General features: G+C 39.5%; 1 protein-coding gene across 36 annotated transcripts in view; it reads right to left on the bottom strand.

The window, feature by feature from the left end:
- NRXN1 (neurexin 1) overlaps positions 1–23258 on the bottom strand; it is a 709571-nt gene that overhangs the window by 102108 nt on the left and 584205 nt on the right. For all 36 annotated transcript variants that reach the window (XM_072035416.1, XM_072035414.1, XM_072035413.1 and 33 more), the window contains one exon: positions 16913–17084. In XM_072035416.1, the coding sequence (XP_071891517.1) occupies positions 16913–17084 (172 nt within the window). The remainder of the gene's footprint in view (positions 1–16912; positions 17085–23258) is intronic.

Genomic DNA, 23258 nt, shown 5'->3' with positions numbered 1-23258 from the left:
TTCTGAAGTTAGTAAGGCCACATTTTAGATGGACAACCCAAAACTGGCAGTTAATTTTTGTGGAGGTCTAAATTTACCTCCTTGATTTTCAGAGTTAATCTTTTTCCACAGAAAGAAAAAAAAAAAACAATCAATATTGAACAATTTAAACATATATGAATTTGCAAGGAAATATGCAATCACCAACTCTTGTGCAAGCAGATTCTCAATTTAATACAACTTAGCACTAACATGTTAAAGCATTGTATAGTTGCTGTACAGCTGTATTGTTTCTGGATATAAAAATTACAGAAATTATATCAGGAAACATTTTTATTTTCCAGTATTAACTGCTTAATTCCTGGGAAGGTATAGTTATATCTGCATTAGGGACACAATTTTACTATACAAATTAAGTATTTTTATATTGATAGTATGCTCTAAATATAGACAGAGGCACGATCTGATCTGTATATCACAGGTTATTAACGTTGACCCACTTGACTCTCTATTCTGCCAAAATTTTATTGTTTGGGTAATTCGTAACATGTAATGGGCTCAAACAGCTCCTCCAGGAAAATATTTTATATGAACATGATGACACACAATAAAGGAAAATCATTTAGTAATGAATTTGAATGCTCACTGTTGAAAGCACACACTATTTTTTACTTCAGTTTCTTAGTTCTGGTTATAGCTTTCCAAGAATGGCTTAAAAACACTGCAGGCAAATAGTGTTTTCTCCCTCTAAAAGTACTTACACTGTGATCGAATCATTTCTTAATTTTTGTTTCAACACTATAAATCAATATAGAAAGAACCTCTTTGGGGCTCTTTTTATACACACTCCCTTTTTTTTTCCCCATAGAACCACAGACATGAGGTACAGTTACAGGCTTTGATATCTCTTTCAGAGTTATATTCAAATTGTTGTAAGGGTGGCAAAATCCTCAGCAATTCCTACATTTCAGCCTTTTGTGCTCACAGAGCAATTTCCATAATTTCCTTTGTCACAGAAACACATGATGTTTGATCCTCAGCAGTCTGAAAGATGATATCCTTCAACTGCTTCTCGGAATCACGTATTTCCAGGACATCGTACCTTGTTATGTTACTATAACCTTCACTTTTTGGTCTTAGATCTATGCCTCAGAACTCAGCACTGCTGAAGTCTAACTTTCTTTAACTTCTCCTGGCTTCCCAAGCAATCATGCTCACACACCACAGTTTGCCCTGCCTATTACTTACCTTTATTTTGTTTGGTTGTTTTCCTAACTATCATGCATCGTCAGTGACAGATGTTATGCAGGCTTCGAGGCCACTTATAGAAGTGTTACATACATTCAAGCCCAGCACAATTCTCCCACTGGAGGTGTTTCCACTCAATGAGTGCTACTCACTGGTAACTATTTGTTTTATGCAATACTGTGTTTATTAACTCAAGCTGACTGATGAAAAATTAACTATACTCACTGCTAATCACATTTATAGAGTATCTATCAGCTATTAGTTATGGGTATCTCTCATGAAAACATAGCACTTTCTTCAGTCTGAGTTTTTATCATTGCTTAGACAAAAACATGTATGAATTTGCAGGAGAGAGAATTACAGGACTAGGCCCCTGAAGTGAGGTGCTCAGGAAACCCTTGGTTGAAAATTGCTGTGAGGCAATTGCTATACTCTAAAAATGAATTATTTTCCAAACTTCTTCCTACACCCAGATACAGTTGAAATAAAATTTTGGTACAGATCGTTCTTCTGAAAAAAGGCATATTTATTATTCTCTCCATATTACGCAACTGCAATTTTGAACTTTTAAACCAGAAGTCTGTTACTGCCTATCATCTCTGTAAGACAGGGGAATCTTTTTTTTTTCTTTCTTTTTCCATTCTATATATACACTTAACCTGGAAAACATTGTGTTTCATTTAAATTCTTCATGTCCACTAAATTTGATGCTGCACCAGAAAGGCCATTAGAAATAGTCCACTGAGGAAAATCGGAACACTAAAATAGAACAGAACAGAATAGTTGGAAGGGACCTACAAAGATAATCAAGTTCAACTGCCTGATCACTTCAGGGCTAACCAAAAGATAAAGCATATTTTTAAGGGTATTATCTAACTGTCTCTTCAACACTGGCAGGTATAAGGCATCAATCATCTCACTAGGAAGTCCATTCCAGTATTTTCAGTGCAAATAAGTTTTTCCTAATATCCATTCTGATCTTCATGTGGCACAGCTTTTTGCTGTTCCCTGAATCACATCATTGGTTACCTACGAGAAGAGGTTGGCTTCTCCCTCTCCACTTTCCCGCCTCATGAAGCTGTGGACAGCAATGAGGTTGTCTCTTAGCCTTCTCTTTGCCAAACTAGACAACCCAAGTGTCCTCAGCCTCTCCTCAAAGGACATGCCTTTACCAGCTTTGTTGCCATCCTCTGGACATTTTCAGGTATCTTAACATCCTTTTTATAGTGCAGAGCCCAGAACTGCACACAATACTCAAGGTGAGGCTGCACCAACGCTAAATACTGTGAGAGAATCACAGGAAATTCCTTTGTGGCTGGGAATCTGCCTGGCAGAAAAGGACCTGGAGGTACTGGTAAACAGCCAGTTAAATACGAGCCAGCAGTGTGGCAGTGTGCTCAGTTGGCCAAGAAAGCCAATAGCATCCTGGCTTGTATCAGAAACTGTGTGGCCAGCAGCACTAGGGAAGTGATTGTTACCATGTACTCAGCTCTGGCAAGGCTGAACTTTCTTTTGGGCCCCTCACTGCAAGAAAAAACACCAAAGTAATGAAGCGTGTCCAAAGAATCACAGAATCACAGAACTGTAGGGGTTGGAAGGGACCTTGATAGATCATCGGGTCCAACCCCCCTGCCAAAGCAGGTTCCTCAGATCAGGCTGCCCAGGTAGGCGTCCAGACAGGCCTTGAGTATCTCCAGAGAAGGAGACTCCACAGCCTCCCTAGGCAGCCTGTTCCAATGCTCCGTCACCCTCACCATGAAGAAGTTCTTTCGCACGTCAGTGCAGAACTTCCTGTGCTCTAACCTGCAGCCATTGCCCCTTGTCCTATCCCCACAGACCACTGAGAAGAGGTTGGCTACATCCTTCTGTCCCCCACTCCTCAGATATTTATATACACTGAGGAGATCCCCTCTCAGTCTTCTCCAGGCTGAACAGACCTTTCTTCATAGGGAAGATGCTCCAGGCCCTGTATCATCTTTGTGGCCCTCCGCTGGACTCTTTCCAGGAGCTCCCTGTCTTTCTTGTACTGGGGAGCCCAGAACTGGACATAGGACTCTGGGTGAGGCCTGACCAGGGCAGAGTAAAGGGGGAGGAACACTTCCCTTGACCTGCTGGTCATGCTCCTTTTAATGCACGCCAGGATCCCATTAGCCCTCTTGGCCACAAGGGCACAGTGCTGGCTCATGGTCAACCTGTCATCCACCAGGACCCCCACGTCCTTTTTGACACTATTTCCTCATCAAGGTTGTTGATGAAGATGTTGAACAAGACCAGACCCAGCACCGACCCCTGGGGTACACCGCTAGTCACATGCCTCCAGCCAGACTCTGCTCTGCCGATCACCACCCTCTGAGCTTGGCCAGTCAGCCAGTTCTCAACCCACCTTGCCATCCACTCATCTATCCCACACTTTCTCAGCTTTGCTAGTAGGATGTCATGGGAGACAGTATCGAAAGCCTTGCTAAAGTCAAGGTAGATGACATCCACCGCTCTCCCCCCATCTACCCAGCTGGAGATGCCATCACAGAAGGCAACTAGGTTGGTCGAGCATGACTTCCTGTTGGTGAATCCATGCTGACTACTCCTCATAACCTTCTTCTCTTCCAATTGCTTGGAGATGGCATCCGGAACAAGCTGCTCTGTGTAATTGAAGTCCCCCATGAGGACCAGCGCTCGTGATCGTGAGGCTACTAGCAGCTGCTCGTAGAAGGCCTCATTGACTTCTTCCTGATCTGGAGACCTGTAGTAGACCCCCACCACCAGCCCACCCCTTAAGTCTTACCCACAAGCTCTCCACTTGTCCTTCACCCTCCCCCAGCTGGAGCTGGGTACACTCTAATTGCTCCCTCACATAAAGGGCAACCCCACCCCCTCGCTTCCCCAGCCTGTCTTTCCTAAAGAGGACATAGCCCTCAATGACAGCGTTCCAGTCATGCGAGCTGTCCCACCGTGTCTCAGTGATCGCAACGAGATTGTGGCCCCGTGACTGAACACAGATCTTGAGCTCATCCTGTTTATTTCCCATGCTCCATGCATTGGTGTACAGCACTTTAGGGAAGCAGCAGGTGCAGTTACCCCTGGGGGGATGCAAGAAGATAATGCTGGAAGCCCTTTCCAACCTCAACAATTCTATGTTTACAAAACGCAAATTCTGGTGGAGGTACCAGTCTGGGAGCAAGGCTTTGATGACCGGCTTTGATGACCTGGGCTCACCTGTTTCTTTCCTTCTCTCTCCCCATTACTGGGAAAATTTAGGAAAGCATGATCTGTGCTTTGCAGTCTGTTAGTCCATTCACATCTTAATTAAACCAATTTCTAAGGCCATAACTTCATTGCCTTTAATTAAGCTAATGCCCACCAATAAGAGGGTGAAATCAGGATGTGTTTTGCTATGTATTTTACATCTAATGGGTGTTTGATTGTACATCAATGGGTGTTTGATTTCTGCTTCAAATGTGTTTGAAATGGTTTCTACTACAGAATCTAATTCTTGTGCAGCTCGTAAAGGTTCTAGGTTGTATAAATCATACAAGCTAGTCACTTTTTCTGACGGGTAGAATAGTCTGCAAAAAGAAGACTGTGGTTTAGCTACACCTTGCTAGGGTCAAGGTAACTCCTTGAACTTACTGACTTGCGTACTCCTTGAACTTACTGAGTACTCCTTGAACTTAACTCCAAACTTATTTTTAAGTGCATGATATAATACAATTCTAGAATATAACCACAGAATTGGTTACAATGGAGCTGCCACTAATCACAAAATCTGTACTACAGAAAAAGTTATCCTGAAAGTGTGGACACCACAGTTTCTAAATTTCTTTTATATATTTTTTAACAATCATGGCTTGAAACTGCAAAAACATAACCACATGGCAAGATGAAGACATGGATGTACATAGCTGCTGGAATATTAAAATACTCTCCTGTGTTTACATGTCTCTCATGAAAGAGAGTCTAAAACATGTATATATTCATACATTCAAGATAGCAATGATTTGTGTCCTTCTGGATACCTGGTTAACACAGTTAACCATGAAATCAGGTGTTTGAAACTCTTGAAAATGTATTTAGGACAGAGCAAGTTGCTGTTTTCCCTGCTGCAGTACAAACTACAGCAACTGTTTCTGAATTAGGTTAATGCAAGCTCTTATCCTGAAGACATAAAGTACTATTCTCCTGTCACACCTCACAACACCAGCAACATATATCTGGGGACATGTGCACAAATGTGTCCCAAATAAAAAAATACCTCATGTTCCAAGAGCATCTAAATCAGAATGACTTTGCAAAAAAAAAAAAAAAATTTTGTTTTCCATATGATAGACTGTCTGGTTGGAAGGCTCAACACTGCACTGATTTGTTCTGTCCTGAGCAAGGCTCCCATTTCAGACAGACTTCACGGTTGCCCCAGAAGCTACAGGAAACAAACAGCTTTGCAGGGGGAGCACACGACAGAAGTACACTGTCACGCTTTTCTCTTGCATGCTCTATCAGCCAATGGCAGTATCCATGTCAGCGTTAGAGGAAATGCATGTGTATGCCCACCAAGTAATCTAAGACAAGGAGCACAGTTACAACCATGCCAATGCTTATACATTAGTATTTGTTGCACACAAGCAGTTTTAATGAAGTTAGTACATATTAGTTTGTCTTAGTGAGTGACATGTTACATAAAATCCTGCATACTCTCAAACAAGTCAGCTGTGAACCTACTGGAGGACAGGCTGAAAGGAAAGAGAAATAATGGAATATGGTGTTTAATGCTTGGCTTTCACGACATGCTTCTGCCAGACTGACAAATATACTTTAGGACATTGATTCTATCAGTATTACAATATAAAGAAGCTATTGAGTATTAAAAACTACTTGTTAAATAATTTGATTTAATTATTTTCTTTTTAACCAACACCACATTTAATATTTTTAATTTTTCCTACTATACTGGGTAAGTTATGATATTGTAGGCTACATGGAAAATTTGCCTCTAAGGTTCAAACTAAATAAATGTGTGGAAAAGAATCTCTACATATTAGCAATATTTCATCTTTTGAGATCTGACTTTCAATAAATTGTTAATAATGGCTTTCCTGAAAAGGTGAATGGGAGACCTGCTGTGACAGATATGCCATGTCTCATTGTGGGGTCTGTTTTCACTTCCACTTTCCAGTTCCTTCCTCTAACTTGAATCTCCACAACTCGTGGTCTTAAACTGTTTCCATATCACCTTATGCCTAATTCTTGTAAACAGATATAGGCATCAGCCGTTACCACAAGACACAAAAAGAGCAGATATTCATTTCAGTTAGTATTTTAGAGCACCTCTTTCTGACTCATTGCTCATTTGACATTTTCTTTCTCCTTCTAAACTAGATGCATTGTGCCATCTTGCTGTATTTAACTGAAAGGTGTAATGCTTTCTGTGATCAAGTAATGACAACTGTACCACACGTTTTATCAAGATCTGAATTTAATTACAGGATCTATCAAGTCTAAGAAGGGATGAGCCTTTGTATTTCACCAGGATATGCAAGATGAAAAATAAAGGAAAAAAGAAAATCCGTCTGCTGACTTAATAGTGCTGAGAAGCACTATTATCTAGCATTATCTGACAGGAAAAAAAATGATAAACTGTCAAATTAAAAAGCTGATTTGGGAAACTTTACTGAAACCACTTTCTGAAAAGACTTACTTTAGTCTTGTTTGGGTATTAACCAGGCTCTTTATTTAAAGAAGAGAGCAGGACAGAACAATTTGTTAATCTCTCAAAGGGTGAGGCTTTTTTTTTTTTTTTTAAATGTTATTTCATTGACTTTGGATAAGCTGTAGAAGGATTTCTACATTTTCTACATAACAAAAATCACCATTTTTGTTAGAATCAGTCTTTCACGTTTACAATAAAATCATACTGGAACCTGGATACATGCTGGAAAATACATTGGGTCATGATTAAACAGTAATCAGAGCTGTATCCATCAGAAAAAGGTGCAAGAAATCAGTTGTGCAACCACATATTAAGAAAGGTAAGGTAGCATACTGGCCTAGTTACATCCATCACTTAAATGGTGGTTTGTGTCTCAGAAAGTCTGATTAATTTTTAATCTATTTTAATTCCTGCTAAATTAGCTTCTTGCACCTTACTATGCTCTGGAGGACTTGCTGAAGTGAGTGCCACAGATTTCCTTGCCTTATTTTTAAATTGTTTTACTTACTGCTAAAATACCTTCTTTCATTCATGTTATACCTGAATTGTATGAATACAAGTAGAGATCAGCTTCCTATAATACCCATTGAAGATTTTGTCCAGTGGAAACAAATGAGAAATAATGCTATTTTAACTTGACTTTGAATAAATAATGAAAGCAACAGAGAAAAGTTAATTGTAGGAGACATTTTTGGATTGAGTGATCGTGAGTTGATTCAAATTAATACAAGGACAACTAAAAATAAGCCTGTAAGTCAGATCTTGATTTCAAAAGAACAAAATTTGATAAAGTGAAGGAAACCACATTATGTAATCAGTCTGAGGGGTTGATGGACTCAACCAGGAAGGTCATTTGGAAATTCTTTAAGGTAAAAGCATAAAAAAATATAATTTTACTTGCATCTGCAAAGCTAAAAACAGGCTGAATAACTACTAGGCTGAATAACTATGCTATCATAGAGTATATTGCAGAAAGAAGGTAAAACAACAGACTTGATCCACAAAAAAAAAAAAAAGCAATGCATTTCAGAATTAGGAACATAAACGAGTTGGCAAAACTCAAGCTAAAATGTCCTTTCAAAGAAAGTAAAATAAATTTAAAAGACAAAGGATCTTGAGACTTAAACAAAAAGAGATAATCTGGATACCTGTGGTGTCAAAACAAAAAGCCTAAAGTCTAACAAAAGAGGTTTCAGGGCCCTGGGAATATGGCTAAAGGATTGAGAAGCACAGATAAAGTTTTCCTCAGTCCTCACAGTAATGTTGAGACACTTGGAAAAAAATCAGGTGAGCCCAGGTCATCAATGCCCGTCTCCAAGACCAGTGCCTCCACCAGACTTTTGCTTTTATAATCATGCAAGATTGTCTTTAAGACAAGAGATCTGCTGAGGCTTGACAGGATCCACCGGCACCCAAGGAGGTGCATCAGACTCACCAAGGTGATCAGCTCCTGGTGGGTGAATTCCACAGAAGGGCAGAGGACTGTGTCCTACATCAGTGTTTCCTGAGCCAACAAAGCCTGAGGGGAGCACAGCGACCTGCCAGGGGCCAGCCGCTCACATGAGAGGTGTGTGTCTGTGTGTGGGGGGGGCAGCAGTAACAGCAGAACCCTGCACTCCTCTATAAGCAGCCTCTAAGGAGCATGGTGACCAGAGGAGGGGTGAATGCAAATTGGACATGGCTTGTCAGCTAGGCTGTGGTGAGGCAGTGTCTTCCCTGTAGCCTGAGGTGCCCTTACAAAACAGCTTCACCCTTCTGCTGACTGAAAAGGAAAGACCCACTGCAGAGAGGTGGAGCTGAGTAAGGTAGCCTGGTCTGCTCCCTGTGTAAACCAGTGCAACTAAGGAAAGGAGATGGGTGGCAGTGGTAGGAGACTCTCCTCTGAGAAGTACAGAGGCACCCACTGGCTGATCTGTTCTGCTCTTGAGAAAAGTCTGCTGCTTACTGGAGGCTTATATCAGGGATGTCACCAAGAGACTTCCAAGCCTCATACAGCCTAATGACTATTATCTGCTGCTGTTGTTCCACGTGGACACCAAAGATGCAGCCAGGCCAATGATGCCCCTACTAAGTATTGAGAGACTGTTCTAAGTTTGTGAGCTTTGCAGCTCATCAGAAGAGGGAGTTCAAATCCCCACTGTTTGCCACTGGGACTGATCTACCAACATGACAGAACAGACTGCAGAGTCTCAAATCTCTGACCATAGCAAAGAAAAGCATGGGAGAGAAAGAATCAGGAGGTATTCTATCGAATGAAGGAAACGAGTCTGAAAAAAAAAAAAAAAAAAGTGAAGATGATGTGTTTCCAGACAAATAAATAAATCAATAAAATGACTCATAATAGTTAAGAATGGAAAACACCCTGAAATTCCCAGGTCCCGACAGCAACAGCCATAGAGATTTCAAAAATGACCTTACAGCAAATGCAAGGCAAGGCAAATGCCGAATGACCATTTACTTGTTAGGTTCCTGCCTCCTTCACCGTTATCATTTTGCATGGATATGATGATAACAGACTGTCTGTCCATTTTATTAGAATATTCAAAAGCATGTTTGTGAAAGAGCCCAAAATCTCTTCTGGACACCATGCTACGACCTGAGAAACCGATCTTTAATTGTATTCAGATTTAGCTGTAGTATGTTAGACACTTACATGAATTTCTTGAGAAATACAAACCCATTCTGGAGAAACAAGTGTGCCAACACAAACATCTTCTGTTAATTTTATAGTCAATCTCGACTTACAAAATCGAGACAAATGGATATCACTTATTCTAAATAGGGTGCGTTGTAATAGCTGACTCTCAGCATATAATTTAAAGTCAGGTGTATCCCATGAAAAGGTGGCAAATACACTGTCTAGTTTCCAGAACACAGAGAACAAGAGAAGCATTTAAATGTGATGTCCCCTTCACCTAGCTCTCACATGTTCTGCGATTAGAATCTAATTTAGCCCACAGATTCAGGGGAAGTCCCTAAGACACCTGTGCTCTCAAGGTATTATCTTTAAGTGATAAAGAAACAAACAAACAAACAAACAAAAATATAAAACCCAAACTCATGGCAGAACTATTCTGTATTATACTCAAGTCCTAAGAACTTCAGCTGCCAATTGCCATATCACAGAGCTACTCAGCTCTGTATCTAACAATATCATTAGCCTCTGGTTCAATCTTCTGCCAATATACAAGGACTATCACATAGACATTTCTTTGGTATGTGTGCTCATTCATTATTTATACTCCATAATCACAGAGATACATCTGTTCCAGTAGAAGTATTTTGGACAATCTTTGTGTCAATTGCTTGTGTGAGATGCCTGTGTCATCAAATGTATAGGTCTACGAGACATGGCTATGACAACATGTGCTTAACAGTGGAGCTCGAATACAGTTGCAATTTAGTATTAAAGTTATGTAATTAATCACAGATTAGTTATGCTTTCCTAAGGCTGGCCAGAAAGAACTGGGTTTGACTGGGAAGGATTCATTATAGATATTTGTCTACAGCAGACTGCGTCTTCCAAACTGCTTCTGGGTCTCAGGAATTGCTGACTATTCCCAGCAGTGTGAATAGCTTTGAAACCATGGACCGGTAGGCCAATAGCTAGTAGATCATCTTATATCCATATGTAACAACCCGATTTATGATGAAAATCCTGAAGGAAAGGCTCCCTCTGGTAAAATGCCTTTTTTTTTTTTTTTTTTAAGGGTCAGCATTGGGCAAATTCCCTCTGACAGCGTAAAGCATAGTGTTATTCACAGAAAAGTGATTTTGAAAATCCTTCACAATAAATGGTGATTATTGTGGTTTTAGAAAGTCAGCTAGCTTTTTCTGATATACTTTCCTAGACTGGTAAATTGTACTTCCTTTGCTACTAAAGGAAAAAAAAATAGAAAATTAAGAAAATTGTTTTTCTTATTATGAAATATGGTTATGAATATAGCTGTGAGAAAGGTGTTGTGTACACACACACAACCATCTGATTTGAACTGAAACAGATTTTATTTCAGGTAAGGAAGAAAAGGTTGCTTCAAATTAAATGCTTTGTTCTCAGATCACTATAATTGCTTATAAACACTGGGCAATCCTGACATGAAAATTTAGAACACTTTATTTAGAAAACACTGAAATTAATATTTTGACATTACTAAACCCAATTTCTTGTTATTCTGTTATTCTGTTTCGCCTTTGGCCATAATTATCAGTTCACTTTGACCCAAATTAATAAGTCCTTTGGTTTCTTCCCATAAATGCATTCTTAGCAAATCTATATTTCATTCTGTAATTGTTAACTAAATTTACAAGAGCAGCCAATTCACAGTAGTAGCTGGAGTTGCTATTGTGGTGCAGTACCATAGCCACAAAAGCAAACAGGCATTCAAAAGAGCAAAATAAAACAAAATTTTGAAACAGAGAAGATAAGAAAACCATAGAATCACAGAATCATAGAAACACAAGGTTGGAAAGGACCTACAAGATCATCTAGTCCAACTGTCCTCCTATCACCAATACTACCCACTAAGCTACCAAATCAGATCTCGTAGCACCTTGTCCAGGCGCTTCTTGAACACCATGAGGGATGGTGACTCCACCAGCTCCCTGGGCAGGCCATTCCAGTGCCTGACCAATCTGACAGAAAAAGTTTTTACTGATATCTAATTTAAATCTCCCCAGGCTCAACTTGCGGCCATTCCCTTAAGTCCTACCATTAGTTATCTGAGAAAAGAGGCCGATGCCCTCCTCATCACAACCTCCCTTCAGGAGGTTGTAGAGTGCAATGAGGTCTTCCCTGAGCTTCCTCTTCTCCAAACTAAACAACCCCAGCTCTCTCAGCCGTTCCTCACAGGATTTGTGCTCCACACCCCTCACCAGTTTTGTTGCCCATCTCAGGACATGCTCCAGGGCCTCTATGTCTTTCTTCTAGTGAGGGGTCCAAAACTGAACAGTACTCAAGGTGTGACCTCACCACAGCAGAATACAGGGGGATGATCACCTCCCTGCTCCTGCTGGCTACACTATTCCTGATACAAGCCAGAATGCCCTTGGCCTTCTTGGCCACCTGGGCACACTGCTGACTCATGTTCAGCCAAGCATTGATCAACACTCCCAGGTCCCTGTCCTCTTCACAGTCTTCTAGCCATTCTGACCCAAGCCTATAGCATTGCATGGGGTTATTGTGGTCTCTTGAGGTCCCTTCCAACCCCTACTATTCTGTGATATTGGACAGGCCCTCCCTTTGGGTCACGCTCTCTGCCTGGGGGAGACCATGGTAAAAACTGCAGTCACAGAGACTGCCAGCAGACAGGATGGTCTCAGAAGGGAGGAGGGACAGAACCCCTGTGCCCCACCACAGGAACTCCAACAGCCACCACTGCAGCACGCTGCGGGCGGTTGTAACGCACTGGGTGCTGCTCCCCATGCCTTTCAGGCACCGTGTGGCACCGCTCTCCTGGGGCTGTTTCTAGGCAGGTCTGGGTGCCATCGCCATGGCTCTGGCAGCACCCCCTCCTTTCAGCCGCTCTCCGAGAGCCGGCTGGTGTGGCTGGCCTGGTTGTGCCACTGTCCCGGGCCGCCCCTGGTGAGGCATGGCCCCAATCCCCCCATAACGCGGGGTTGGGTGCTGCGGCTGTGCCGAGGGGGCTGGCCTTGACATAAGGAGCAGAAAGGATGTGCATTGGGTAAAATCGGGTTAGTCTATTGATCAGGAAATCTGACTGCACAGTCAGCAGTTTTCTCATTCCTGTTTAATGTGACTGGAAATTATGCTGCATCCAAGTTAGGATAATCGGAAATCACTATCCAAAAAATAAGCCAAGGTGAAATACTAAAGTTCTTCAGGCAGATGCAGGGGGATGGCAAACATTAAATGAGCTTAACATCAAATTTAGTTAAGATAGGTGGAACATACAAATGCATTACAGATCTGGACATTTCAGTCAGCTATCAAAAAATTATAGTATGATATTTCTAATCATAGGGCTACCCTTCAGCAATTGACAGAATGAGAAAGGGGGAAAGCAGGACGAACATTTAACAAAAGGCAGAAATTGCACTACCACTGCACTCAGAGAAACAGCAAGAGAGGAACTTTGCAGTCACACACACACACAAAAACACTTTGACAAGAATCCAAAAGCATGTGTGTACTGAAATTTAAACCCATGTTTCTGAAAATCATCCAGCCCTAATCTAATCATAGAATCATTCAGATTGGAAAAGATCTCCATAATCATCTAGTCCAACCTTTAATCCAGTACTAAAGTCCACCACTAAACCATGCTACTAAATTCTACGTCTCCACGTTTCTTGAAGAGCTCCAGGGATGTTGACTCAACCACTTCCCTGGGCAGCCTATCCTAATGCCACACAAACCTTTCAGAAAAGAAGTTTCACCTGATATCCAACCTAAACCTCCCCTGGCACAACTTGAGGCCATTTCCATTCATGTTATCCCTTGTTGAAGATCTTCAAATACCTAGGATTTAAAAAAAATATCTCCCCCTATAATCCAGAAACAGACAGCAACCTTTAAAAGGGTAGCTATCCTCCACAACTACCCATCCCACCTTTTTCCCTTTTATGTCTCTCTCATTTCACATCTGCTCAGATAAAAACTGAAGGTGGATTGGCCCAGACAATAGTCCTGAATATTGTCAGAGAATCATGCAAAAGAAACATTGTAGGTTGTAGTCATCAACCAGGATCGTGTCTGAATTTCATACAGCTCTACAACAAATTGCAGAAACTGGCTGTGGAAATCCAATGGAGCACTGAGATATGATACTTCTGCAAGATGTCTACTTTGACTGTTGATGAAGCAACACTAGAGAACCATGTGTGTTGCACCAGCTGGAAGACCCTTCACAAGAGAGTTGAACTCTGATCAGCTCCAGAGACGCAGGACTGAGTTCAGGCTTCCTACAAATCCCACACAGTCTTGCAGCAAGCTCTTTTGAAAAAGTTGCTTGCTAGAAGTATCAACTGGGGTGCCGACAGGCATCCTGCCAGCAGATAACACAACACTGACTGTTAGTTGGCCTCAAGACGATCCTCTGTGCCATTATCTGCAGCAGTTAGATGGGGTTGTGGGAAGTCTACGTAGGCAATGAAACAGGAAAATCCTGAAACCCTGACCAGAACTTCCTCTCAGAAAATTTTCACCCTGTATTTTTAGATGCTGATCAAAACCAAGCAATGTGCAATGTCTTGTACTCAAACACTCCAACCAGAACTGTAATTCAGAATATATTCTTTCCTTGTAGAGAGAGGAAAATTGATTAGTTGGTATGCTTTAGGCAACCATTATTTGTTTGTTTGTTTGTTTTGGAAATCCAGTGTATTTAAGAATAGCAAACTTACTAATTAAGCTGCTAATCTTGCTTCTATTATTAATAAAAAATAATAATTAAAAAAAGCAACAACCAAAATTAGAAGAGATAAGCCTTTGCTTATGTACAGTGGTGTGGATACATTAAAATTTATGCAGGAAAAAATACTAATCAGAAAACAAGCACAAAGCAAAAAGAATATTCTTTCTAGCATTGAACTGAAAGCTAATGAGCCCTCACTCATGCAAATGACATCAAATTTGTTTCAACTTGTACAACTGCAAAATGTCCTCCATCAAAAACAGGAGCAATTGGCAAATTTGTTGGTTAATCAGTACTGCCAAACACTATTGTCAGTCACTAAAACAGCAACAGCAGCAGGACATCTTAATTGGGTGCAGCAGCATTTGCCAAACTGTGTTGTCTTATATCACTTTTAGAACTGAACTGGTTGTGATATCTTTTAATAGAGTGCCATTAATCCCTTCAGAGCAGTATAAACTTTGGTCAAATGCATTATAGTCTTCTGGACAGGCCTGTGTCTTTTCTATAAGTTACCTCAGTCTATGAAGAAACTAGTTTAAAAAGGATGTAAGTGAAGAATACCTAACCTGATGGAACAGCATGGAAATATAAAATAAAGGTATGGCTAGACACTTTCATGATGGAAGGAGAGGAGAAGAAATGGACGATGAAAATGGGGAGGATGGATTTCAAAAGCAATGCTATGGAATAAAAGAGCCATAAAATATTACTAAAGGAAAGGAAATTAAAGAAACTTAAGGAAACTGAAGACCAACGGTAGTCTTGGAAGATCCAGTAATAACATAAGTCAAGGAATTCTGTACCCTCTCTGATGAAACAACTGAAAATGCCTTCAAATGTAGGTTGTGTATGGATTGCTTGAAAAAACTCAGAAAGTTTTAGTTTTTGTCACAGAAAAAAATCGACCTCCAGTAATCCGATCCCAAGGAAATCACTCTGTTTTCTGTATCAATCTATGTTCAGTGTAAATAAATTCTGTGTGCCAATATCCTCAGAACTCAATTGCAGTTCGTCCTTGTTGTAACCATGTTGTATTTTCGTGAAGAAACAGAACAGACAAGAAAAAGAAAATATTTTCAAACTTGTAATTTATGTATTATATATATATATATGTATTCCATTCTGCTACATACTGCTCAGACATTAACTGAAACATGCTTCTCCCCAGCTTCTACCATCTTATTTCAGCTACCATTTGTCAAGCACTGTAAAAGTTGGAAAACAGGAGGAAACAGGAATATCTGAAAGATCATAGGACATATTTCATTCAGTATCTTCCAAACTATTTTCCCAAGAGTTTAACACTTCTCAGAGATATATCTAACCTAAAGCCATGAATCATGGCTAAGAGCCAGAACTGTCACTCTTTCATAACATATTAGCATACAAATTGTTGTCTTTTTTTTTTTTTTTTTTTCAGACAATGCGTGCTATAGTAATTTCACTTGAGATCCATATTTTCATTTTTATATTTAATTCTAAATTATCTCCAAGAAATTATCTGAAAGATGGTATTTCACCCGTGGAATATTTATCTATTTATTTATTTATTTATTTTAATCAGTTTAACTGTTGGACCACTACCCAAACACCAACTTAAAAAAACAAATCCTAAATACCAATAATTGGAACAGAGAATGGCTTATCCAATTTCCTGTTCCACCATCAAAATGAAAAAAACTTTTACTGTTAAATCAGAACCATCATTTCTGTAATAGCAAATAGGCAACCTGGAATACCTTTCACTTAGATCTCTGGATTTGCTGCTTTTTATTAATAGTATAAACACTTATACCAACTGCTAACAGATAAAGTGCACATTTGTAAGTTACCCTTCATAGCTCAGTAGCAGTACTCAGTGAGAAAGGGTTTGCATGTCTGAAAAAACTGTTGCCTTTAACAATGAATAAAATAAGTAATAAGGTAATCTTCAGTGCATGACATTTGCATAAAATTAAATATGGGCCCAATCAAGGAAACTCTATATTAACACAAGTGGTCATGCTGAAGTAACCAACATCCCCTACATAAATAATATAGCATAGTTTGCATTTTTAAGTGAAGACATGTTAATTTGGTTGGTTGGTTCTTCAACTAATATCTGAGCACCTTTTGGTTTACACTTGGAACACTTCTACTAAATTCAAACATTTTAATAACCTTTTGTAATTAAAAGAACACAGATAACCGATTCCTCAGAAATGTTTTACCCAATCTGTTGGAGATCGATTTGGGCGATTTGGGAGTCACTTTGTAGCTTTTGTCAAAGCCTTTTCCTCTCCCTCCCCCCTTCCCCCCCCAAAAAAAAAATCAAACCAAACCAAACCAAACAACAAAAAAGTCCAATAAAAAACAATGAAAACAAGGAATAAACTCACAATTTCAAGCGTTGATAACTGTATTTTTTCACTTCCAGTAATAACTTGAATTTATGCTTTTAAATTAATTAGGAAATGCTATCATCATGAACTGCATATTGCTCCAGACTCTTTCACTACTTAATTAGCTACTAAAACACTGAAAAAGGAGCGTTAAAAGAGGAGCAAAATGATCAATTCTCTACACATCCCCCACCCTTTTACACACAAAAGTTTGTGTAAGCACTTACCTGCTGGGTAGCGTTCAATAACTGGCCAGTTGTCCACCTGTAATGTGGCATTGCCACCACTTCTCGTGAAACGTACTACATGGTATTTTCCGTCATTAATGATTGCGTTGATCTCTTCGATAGAGATGTCATCAGTTCCAACATTAAATTTAACTCCAATTTTTCCCTGGTGCTGCATATTAAAAAAATAAAGTAAAATAAAGGGGGAGAAGGGAAGGAGAAAAAGAAGAACTAATTAAGAGTTGTTTTAGCAAGACAGTGTGTCATATAGGAAAAGATTTCTAACAACATCTTCCCTCCTCACATTTAACTTCTGAAGGCTTGCATGTGGCAATGACAAGCCTCCTGACAGTTCAATACGTCCAGGACATTGCTTTGATGGATAATTGATATTCCAAATGAGTTATTTCACCAAATTGAGTTCTCTCTTTTTCCAAGACCAAGACAAGGAGGGGGGAAGGAAGATGAAAGCTCGTTTTCTTTCTTTGCCCCCCTCCCTCACCTCCAAGAGAATTAAACACCTTTCTTTCCTTTTAGGGTTTCAAAATGGAAAGCATCAGAGTGTCACTTGGAAACTTGGAAGAAGTATGAGGATTTGCATTTCGTGTTTTTTTTTTTTTTTTTTTTCCCCCAGTGGAGAAAGTCTTTTCATCACATTGTACTAACTCCAAATCATTAAGACAAGGATGTACCAAGTGACAAATGGAGTTTCCTGATCTGAGCTAGACAGGAATGAAAGGCATTTGTGAAACAGACAGCGTCTTGTTCTCACTGATGAGCAAGACTCATTCTTCTGCTGAGATTAGCCTGTAAACTCCTGTGTGTGAGAGCGCATCCAGCTAAGGAGACTTCACAACATTCATACCCAGGACTAAGGCTGTTCGTTTTCCAGAGAATTGAGATATTGGCATGTCTTCATTTTTAATTATTAAAGTGAACATGTGAATAGGATATTTAGAGTTTAACAAAGACTTTTAAAGAGTATTAAAAGTTTAACTTAAGGGTTTCATGGTTTTTATTCTCCTCTAGAAGCTACTGTATTCCTGAATAAGGATGTTTATTAAATTAAGGAGAAAAAGAAAGAACTGCACAGCATGACATTAAGGGGTTGTGCATAATAAGTGGCAATCTTATGTGAGATTTCATGTTGCTCGTACTGATACTTTTCTTAAAAGTTAAAAAAACCCTTAATGTTTTTACACTACCATGTGCAACACAATGAAACATTTCACTTCATACCTCTTGGTATGAATACCTCTTTGATCTTTCCAGACTCAGCTTCACCTCTCCAGCAAAGCTTTTCTGTCTGCTCCCTCTTTCTCTTACTATCCTGGCAACACACCTCATAGTAGCTTCTCACCTCTGGAGGTCTCCCAGGTAGTTAACTCAGGAGTTCTTCCACTTTAATTTATTTTTAAATATCTGACTGCAACTTCCAGTACTACATGCATTTTCCATTTACACAGTTAAGCAGCTGCTGAACACCTCTGTAGAAAGTTCCGCAATCCTGTGGAAGCTCTTGCCATACTAAGTTGTACTTTTCTTCATATTGCTATCACCTCTTCAGCTATGATTTTTTTTTTATAAACTATAAAAGGACCATTTTATATTGACATTTGTAGAATGAGTCTGAAAAACTAATTTTTAAATTTATTTACTTTCTCAGTTGCTTAATCAAGTTCTAAACATACCTGTTCTCTCCTTGTGGTTTGTCTTGGCATTTCACTATTGACTTTCTCTATCTCCTACTTTTCCATGTCTATAAGGTGTAAGTGAGGGATCTGCCTCACCTAGCATATGAACTCCCCTTCTTCTGCCTCAGGTGTGAGTTGCAGAGCAATCTCCCAGTTATCCGGGGAGAATAACCATAGTTTTTCTTTATTGCAGCTGGTTCAACTATGGTTTAGAATAGATTTCAACACTTTTCTCCCATGGATGCAATAGCTTACTTGCTTCACCTGTTTCTTTCATATGCTTATATAGAGAAATATATACAAAGAAATACAACGTTGTTTTGGCCCTAATGCCATCTCTTCTTTTGAAAATATATGAAATGCAGAAAAATGGCATGCTAATGATAATGACATATGCACCCTTTCACAACACTTACAAGAAATCAAAGGCATTGAGGATTAAAAAAAAGCCGACTAATTTCACAGTGATTCATAATTATACTATTCATAACCTACACTTTGCATACCTGCTTTTCTATTTGCTATATATATGTCTATACATATATATATATACATATTCTTTTAGATGAAAAAATGACAAAGGAAAAAAAACAGAACACCTTTCAGTGAATAGGACAGGTGCAGGCAAAATGAAGTGGCATAAAAGGTGAATATATTATCACCTTTTCCAAAATAAGATAATGTGGTGCTGCACTGTAAATGGCTAGGCACTTTCGAGTGAAATTAATGTTTTACAGACACAAGTGCAGACCTTTATTTAACCTTACTTGATGCATACATACCTGCAAGTGAAAAAGTAAGTTCCCTGACTTCCTTACATTTGTGCAGAAGCACTGTGCACAGCGCACAAAGCACACAGCTGCATTAGCAAAGTATATTAATCTAATAGCTGATAATATACTGTAGAGATTATTTTTGATTGTATTCCTAATCTATTTGTGTAGCTGAGAATGTGAAGAACTCTAAGGGAGATGTTTCTTCCCACCCCCCCCCCCCTTTTTTTTTTAATACCTCTTTAGCATCTATAGGAATTTACGTAACCTCATATAAAACAAGGAAGCAAATCTGAGTTTCAAGTTTAAGTCTTAATAATAAGACTTACAAATATTTAGGTTTGGCCTCTGACTATCATGCTAAACATGATATGGAATAGAACTCCATTGTGCATGGTACTTTAAAACCTCAATACACAATTATTATTGTGGATCAGCTGAAGTACAGTAACCTGTTGAGATAACCTGATCTCAGCCCCATGATATTTAATATAATTAGAAAGGACTGCCTTTTTTAAAACTGAAACATACTGAATTACTATTTCCACTTCTTAACCTTTGTAAGCCTCAGTTACATAGTGCAGTAGTAGAAATACCATTTCCTTTATCACTTGTTCATCCATAATAATCTTTTAGTTAGTCTTCCAATCAGAAATGGTCTCAGACAAATGCTCAGTCTGAGTTTCCCTCTTAGCACCCTCATGATGGGTACTACAGGAATGTTTGTGTATTACCAAATATCAGAGTAAGTCAGCATTACTGTTGAATGATATTGTCCTTGCCCGTGACCTGAAATAGCAGAGCATTTCACACTCATGTTTCTAGGGGTTTATTTTTGCCCTCTAGAAAAGATGATCATTTCATAGCTCCCTGGTAAAAATCAGATCTGTTCATAGGGTCTGTAGAAGTCTACCAGACTGTTTACAGCTCAGCCTGGTTTCATTTTTCTCCCAGTTGAGAGAGAACATAGTAATGGAATCAACTAATTTTCTACTGTGTCTTTATCTAATCTGAACCAGAACAGCCAAAACAGCGTAGACATGTAGGAAATGGGAAAGTCTCCAATTTTCTCTTTGATAGGGGATAGAGAGAGGACACTTTCAGGAGATGTAAAAAAACATTTCAAGAAACAGTGTAAATGTTCTCTGTCTCTGAAACTTTGAACTTCAAACCAGAAAACACTATGAATATTGCTTGCAAGCATCATACCACCACCACTCCCCAGGACAAAGCAGCAGAGGAACCTCTGATTCACCTACCAGAGAAACTAAGCAACACTGAGCCCCAAACAGCAGTTCTTCAGAAAAACAAAACTTTCAGTTTGCAGGTGTTTTGTGCTTGTGGCTCTCCTGAGATCAGGGTTAACTTTCTCTCTACAGCATCACCCAGGAAGATGAGCACACTTGGTGTTACCTCAAGTAACCCTACACGTTAATGCAACACATAACATAGGCTTTGCCTACAGTTCAACCTCTGCAGTCCAGCCACTTGTAGGAATCCAAACTCACAGGGTGAAGATTAATATGTTAATGACTTCAAGTTAGCTTCACATGACCCAGCAATGCACGCTTGCAGCCCAGAAAATCAACCACATCCTGGGCTGCACCAAAAGAAGCGTGGCAGCACGTCAAAGGAAGTGATTCTCCCCCTCTACTCTACTCTCCGGAGACCCCACCTGGAGTACTGTGTTCAGCTTTAGGGCCCTCAATATCAGGAAGACATGGACCTATTAGAGTGAGTCCAGAGGACAGCCATAAATATTATCAAGGAGCTGGAGCACCTCTCCTACAAAGATGGGCTGAGAACCATTCTATGATAAAAGTGTGAGACTAGTTAGATAGAAAGATAGGACTTAGAGGTGGAGGTCCAATTCTATATTCTTGAGCTCTGAAATGTTAATAGTTTTGATTACTCAGACAGTATAGGTGCACGCCTATATACCAGTCACGTCAATGTATTTTGTCTTCAAAAGCACTGGTAGCTACTATTGTACTCTAGCAAATTTTCAGGAATTGCATGCTTTAAATTCCTCTACCTTGGCTTTAACAAGATTCTGACAGCACTGTAAATGCTGATAAACCTGAGAACCAAGTGAGAAAGGTGAAATGCAAAGCAAGCCAGCAACTGACAGTGCAATTTGTTTCCTGCCAGACCCTGCTCCTGTGCTACCGATCTGCCAACTCTAAAAGCAATAAAAGTTACAGCAGTATAAAATACACATATATACATCTCCAGAATAATGATATTTTCTATGGCATTGTCAGGGTTTTGCTGCTCTCTGTAGTAATAATTCTGGAATCAGTCAAACAGCTATGTGCAAATTTGGCACAACAGAAGTTTTAGAAGAGACCACAGACAACCTAAGCTCATAATACAACCTTTAACCACTTCCAAAGAAAAGTAATAAAACTGTGACTCCCCCAGGTGAACAAATAGAGGAAAAAAAACAAAACAAAACAAAACATTCATTCCTGCCAGCTTGTATCTTATAAAATCACTGCCCAGAGGCACAACTTTCTGGTGAATGCAGTTAACAAAATCTTAGAACTAACTGATGGCTTACTTTGATTTTATTAAGGAATAAATTTATTGAGTTCAACTGAGAAAACTGAGACCAATTTCACTGAAATATAATCAGAGGCCAATATTCTATATTATAGAAATGCATGCAGAATCATTAAACTAATTATAGTATGAATCCTCTAGGGACATGTCTATGTACAAATAGTACTCTTTTCTCAGGAAGTGAGGAGGGGGATGTATATAAGGGACAGAAGTGCAAGATTAATTGAGTAAATACATATGTTTTAGCCAAGTGATCCTATAGTATTTCTTATTAACATCTATTATCTTCCAGAGGAAATGTTTCCTGGGGAAGGGCTTAGGAAATGTTGTCATGGTTTTGCCTGGGAAAGTTAATTTTCTTCATAGATGCTTCCTTTTTTTTTTTTTTTTTTTGATTTTTGATAAAAAATCTGGCAATAACACACCGATGCTTTAGTTATTGCTGAGCAGTACTTACACAGAGCTAATTAATGACTTTTCAGCTTGTTGTGCTGCCCTGCCAGTGAGGAGGTTGGGGGTGCCCAACGAGCTGGGAGGGGACACAGCCAGGACAGCTGACCCAGACCGACCAAAGGGACATTCCTACCATGTGGTGTCACACTCAGCAATAAAAGCTGAGGTAAAGGAGGAAAAAGAAAGAAAGGGGGGACATTCGGAGCAATGGCATTTGTCTCCTCAAGAAACCATTACGCATGATGAGCCCTGCCTTCCTGGGAGCGAACAGAGATAATAATCAACCTAATTTTCATCAGCGGTAATAAAATATTTCAGTCTACTGCAAGAAAGTTTTTGGTCTACTGAAGGAAAACTTACTATAGGCATAGACATTCTTGCATCTTCCCTCATCCTGAGTACTTACAGTGGTGTTTTGTCTCTTTATGAGCTCAGAAAGGTAACTATTTCCTGTGATGAATTACAGCTTTCAGCATATCACTGCTTGAAATACTGTAGAAAACATAGGAGGGGCTTGAAAACTCTATCATACAGCTATCAGGAAAAGTAATCAGTTCTAGGTTGGCACTTCAAGCAAGGAGGAAAGGTTTTTGCTAATGTTTGGTAGGGTGCATCCACTCTGTATTCAGTCTTTTATGGATTGGTATCTGACAAGACCAAAGCTGTTCAGTTTCTCCTTCTTCTCCCAAAGCTGTAAATACTTAGCTATGGTGGAGGCAAAAAATTCTTTTCCTTTTCCTGATTGCTAAGTGAAGAGACTGACCTATTCCCCATGCTCCTTCTTTCCAGTTCTCAACATTGATTTGCATCTTTCCTCATATTTGCTTATTTCTTAAACCCATAGCTCTGCAGTCCTTGGGA

The sequence above is a fragment of the Anas platyrhynchos genome, chromosome 3 (assembly GCF_047663525.1).
Source record: "Anas platyrhynchos isolate ZD024472 breed Pekin duck chromosome 3, IASCAAS_PekinDuck_T2T, whole genome shotgun sequence".
NCBI classification, from domain to species: domain Eukaryota; kingdom Metazoa; phylum Chordata; class Aves; order Anseriformes; family Anatidae; genus Anas; species Anas platyrhynchos.
The sequence above is the reverse complement of the archived record's forward strand: the minus strand, read 5'-3'. Positions and strand labels throughout refer to the sequence as shown.